General features: G+C 35.9%; 1 protein-coding gene across 1 annotated transcript in view; it reads right to left on the reverse strand.

The window, feature by feature from the left end:
• LOC137629274 (uncharacterized) overlaps window positions 1–1,393 on the reverse strand; it is a 1,479-nt gene extending 86 nt beyond the window's left edge. Inside the window, exons 1-2 of the mRNA XM_068360534.1 lie at window positions 1,101–1,393; window positions 1–74 (exon numbers count right to left, since the gene is read on the reverse strand). The exon at window positions 1–74 is cut by the window's left edge and continues 86 nt beyond it. Coding sequence (XP_068216635.1) covers window positions 1–74; window positions 1,101–1,393 — 367 coding nt within the window. The remainder of the gene's footprint in view (window positions 75–1,100) is intronic.
• Between the last annotated feature and the right edge of the window lie 3,607 nt (window positions 1,394–5,000).

Consider the following 5,000-nt stretch of genomic DNA (forward strand, 5'->3'; position numbering starts at 1 on the left):
AAGCGACAGGACGAGCATTGGTAGGAGGGATGATATGCAAAGTATAATATGCTTGTTGAAAGAACAGAATTGACCTATAAAAACGTGATATACTGGTTTATTGACAACAAAAATGGGATGGAAAGATTTTCTCAAATCTTACAAACTTCTTTCCCACTGTTATCCCTGCATTAAGGAGTCAGTTGCCTGATGCGCCCTCTCCAATGCCTTCAATCAAAGGCATCCTCTTCCACCAAACCATATCATCCTTCACCTTATCTCGCCATCTAATTTTCTGCCTCCCTCTCGATCTTGACCCCCCTTAAAAGGTTCCCACCAAGTCCTCTTCACTCCCTCCCCAACCATCAATCCTCATCATGTATTCACACCATCTCAATCGTAACAGTCTTATCACTTCTGTAATCTTTACATCACCTGCAATTAGTCTAATTTCATAATTTTCTAATCTTTCAAGCATTGATATTTCCATAATCTACCTCAGCATTCTTGTTTCTGTACTATCAAGTTCGCTACCTCTCTTCGTCTTAGAGCCCACGTTTCCAATCCATACATTAACACTGGTCATATTTACTGTGCTATAGATCTTGACTTTTAGCTTGATTGGAATCTTATCACATACTACTCCTGCTAACTTCCTCCACTTCCCCGAGGCTGCTTTTATCCTATTCTCAACTTCAGCCTCACATCCTCTCTTCTAAATCATAGTAAATCACAAATATCTAAATTGTTCTACCTTTTTTTAGAACTGAGCCTCTACTTTCATGTATAGCTATCCTGTCCCTACCTTCCCTGCTACCCGCCATAGCTTTCATCTTATTGAGCCACCCTTCTCCAAAGTATCTTGTCACTTTACAACTCTTTTCTGTAAGTCTTCCTAATTTTCGGTGGGAGTCGCCAAATCATTTGTATATAGTAACTCCCACAACTCTTAATTTCTGATCTCTCCACTTAACACATCCAAGACCACCACAAATAAAAATCGGGCTTAATGCTACCCCCGGTGTAATCCAACACTAACTTCAAAGGTTTCTATTTCCCCAACAGCCGTAATTACTTTTGTCCTTGTTCTTTTGCCCATCAAGTCTACCATCCCAACTTACTTATCTAGGACTTTCTTCTTCCTCAAGTACCAAAACATCCCTTCTCTTGGCATTTTATCAAAAGCCTTCTCTAGATCTACTAAAACACAGAAGAGCTTCTGGTTTCCCTCTAGCTTCTTTTCTTGTAGATGCCATTCTGTGAATATAGCATGCAGAGTCCCTCTCCCCCAGATGAATCTTACCGCTGTTTCCCAATCTTTGCAATCTCTCTCAATCTCCTCATCTAGTACCCTCTCAAAAACGTCCAGACCATGTTCTGTTAGTTTTATTCCCCTTTTGTTACCAAATTCCATGATATCACCTTTCTACTTAAATACCGATACCATTAGACTCTCCTCCCAGTCTTTAGGCATGACTTCCTCTTCCTACATTGCTATTAATAGATACAACATTCATTCATCCTCTTCAGTATCTGGTATCTTGACCATTTCATTTTGAACCTCTGATGGACCTGGTACTTTACTATTTTTCATTTTACCCAATGGCTGCTTCACTTCTGTATTCCATATCTCCATCATTATCCACTCCAACTTTTGTGCTTCTCCCAGCCCCTTTATCATTTTCAGTATTCGATAGTTGTTTAAAATATTCTCTCCACGTCCTCTTAATATATTCATTTCTTTGCAATATATTTCCATCCCTGATGATTGCCAGTTGCCCCAAATCCTGTCTTTGGATTTTCTTCCACTTTTAAATCTTTTATATACCATTTTCTCCTCACCTTATTCCAAGCCTTTCATTCAATTGCTCTACTGCTCTTCCAATATACCTACTTTCATCCTAAAATCTTTCCCCTCTTCTCTGTACTCCCCTAATCCCTGAACATACATTACATTCCAGTCCTTGAATGCCTTTGATTTTATTTCACCTGTCTCTTGCACCTCTATCTACCACCACATTTCCCCTTTCGACACACCATACCAGCTATTTCTTCCCACTAATTTCTCTTACACATTCATAACCCACCCAGATATTTTCCACTCTGTTACCCTGTCCAATCTCCAAGCTCAACCTTTCCAGTTGTCTGTCTCTCATAATCCTTCTAAATTGCTTACCAATTTCTCGTCTTAAGTCCAAAACCTTAATTCTAAATCTACTCTTCCCTTTCTTGCCTTTTCTGTCTATGTTGTTTACCATATGCTTCCCACAAAATCACTTTACAGTTCATCACATTGTTTTTGTCAGGTCCCCTAACCAAGATGTAATCTCTTTGGCATTCCACTTTTCCACTTACATAGGTTATCAGGTGCTTATCCAAATTTTGAAACAAGGTACCTATACATGCCAAGTCAAAACTGTGAGCCATCTCTAATACATACTCCTCGTCTTCACCTCTAGTTACAAACCCATTGCCTCCATGTAGCTCCTCATATATATCCCTTATCTTCGCTACTCTGCCAATCATGTCTTCTCTTTCACTGTTCTAATGGCTGCCTCAAACTCATAACTAAATAATCCTTTTTCTTGTTCTTGGCAAACCATCTGAGGGGAAGAAGCTGAAATATATTTACAATCTGATCCCCTATTATCACTACATCTTTAAAAGCCTATCATTTATTCTCTATACTACTTTTTCATTCTAGTTTTTACATATTATAACCCCAACTAAATTTCCGGTCTCTCTAGTTCCATGTCTTTTCAATCTTGTCTTCTCTCCATCAATTCCACTATCTCCCTCAATCTTCCTGTTAGTGTACCAACGTTCCAAGAACCTGCTCTGATGATACCTTCTGTCACTAGCTTTTTTGCTCGCAGTCGAGAACCATGCAGCAACCCTCGTTCATTTATCACACCATTAGGGGATTCTGATACATACGTATCACTTACAGGGAATTCCCTAGCCAGATCCACATTTCTAATAGCTTCAAGTATTACGAACATCAAGCATTGTTACGTAAAACAAACGATTCATATGGAACTCTTGACATGCCTCTTTTCTCTATCTTTTTGAGCCTGGTTAAAGAAAGGAAGGTTAGTTCCAGGTTGTGTTATGTTTTTGAACCCAGTTAAGGTGTACATAATGGAATGTTATATTCAGTTTCCTTACAAACTTCAATACGATAAGGCTGCTTATTAGATAAATGTTCGATACTTCATCTGAACTTTGTTTTCTTTAATGAATAATGCATTTTAACTTTAATTGATTACAAGCTAGTTTTAGTTCAACTAACTGTGGTAAAATCAGGTGTAAATATAGTTGTTTGTGTTTTCTACTTGTGAGGAAAGAAAAAATTTAGGTCTACCAAAAATAATCTTCTACAATTCTAAATAATATTCTGACTCCCAAAGACTTTTCTTTAAAATGATGATGAGTAAATATAACCTGTTGATCCTTGTATGTTTGAGATGGGACAGTTTAAATTACGACAAAAAACTAGTGTACTTTTAAGGAGCAAAATGTCGGTGCTCCTCCTCTCCAGACTTACCTATTGTAAAATATTTCTTTGGTAAGAAAAATTTTTTTTTTAATTTGTATATGCAAGAATAGAACTTTTTAAAAACTGAATATTCCTACTTTTGCCTTTCATAATCAATGAGCATGTTTTACATAACGTCGCAGAAACTTGCTGCAGACCTTTGGAATCCGATGAAAGCGGCAAAATTTTGAGCGTGACAGGGAGGCTAGTGAAGCAAAAAATGTTATCATTGCTGCTTAGAATTTATTTTTGAAACATGGCTATTCAGGTTTTGAAATATACAATAATGTGGCAGTGAAAGTTGAAATAAAGATTTGCAGGTGTGATCTAGGTGCAGAGACTCATGGACTATTGAATCCTGATGGTGAAAGTTGGTCGTTGACATCAATGTGACGTCAGAATGAGCTTATGTACAGTACAAAAAAAAAAAAAAAATAAATAAAACAATTCCTGATTCTACTTGTTTCTCAATGCACTATTCATTTAGTCTTTTAAGTTTTAAACAAAAATCAACCTATAAAATGAACAGAAAGTATTCTTTGATTTTAGGAAAATATTACAGCGTTTTATCCTAATATTTAGCGCATTTTCTTATCCTCTAACTATTACACGAATTTATCCTGACATTTTCTATTGTTATTACTCATATTCTTCTTATTAGAACTCGACACAAGTGGAGTTCCATTGTTATTACTCATATTCTTCTTCTTCTTCTTCTTCTTCTTCTTCTTCTTCTTCTTCTTCTTCTTCTTCTTCTTCTTCTTCTTCTTCTTATTATTATTATTATTATTACTCCACACAATTAATAGTTCTTTTGTTATTACTATTATTCTTCTTATTCTCCTCCAGTCTTTGATCACTAATAACTCAGCCAATTTGAAATAGTTTGTTTTCAAACTTGAGCAGCGCTATGACCCATATGGAGGAAGTATGAGCTAGTTCTGTTAAGTAGTTTCTGATATATAAAATAAAAAAAAATGGCTGCCAAGCGGTGGAAAATGTTAAATCAGAAACTACTCGGCCAATTTGAACCAAATTATCGGGAAATGTAGAGGGCAATGAGACAACATGTACTGTGCCATATGAATGACCTTAACCTTGACCTCAAGGTCACAGGATAATTTAGTGAAAAAAATATATAATTTAAAAAAAAAAATCTAGTCTTATCCCCCTGATTTCACACAAGATTTCATCCTAACTTAAAAGTATGAGTTAGGTGACCTTCCAAGGCAACCTGGATAGTAAAAGGCTGGTTACTTTGTTTAGAAGTATAGTTTAGATCCCTTTGTGGGTCTATAATCAATAATATACTATTTCCAATTTTTCTATTGTTTCAATATCCCTAAGAGCAAATTATTGGCAAATTATGTGTGAACTTTCTAAGAATTGCTTCAGAAATTCTAATGTTCTCTAGTTATTATCATTATTCTCAATTTTTTTTTATCTCTAAAAACTTAGCCAATTTTAAAGAGTTTGCTTATAA

This window comes from Palaemon carinicauda, chromosome 37, assembly GCF_036898095.1.
Source record: "Palaemon carinicauda isolate YSFRI2023 chromosome 37, ASM3689809v2, whole genome shotgun sequence".
In the NCBI taxonomy this organism is placed as follows: Eukaryota; Metazoa; Arthropoda; class Malacostraca; order Decapoda; family Palaemonidae; genus Palaemon; species Palaemon carinicauda.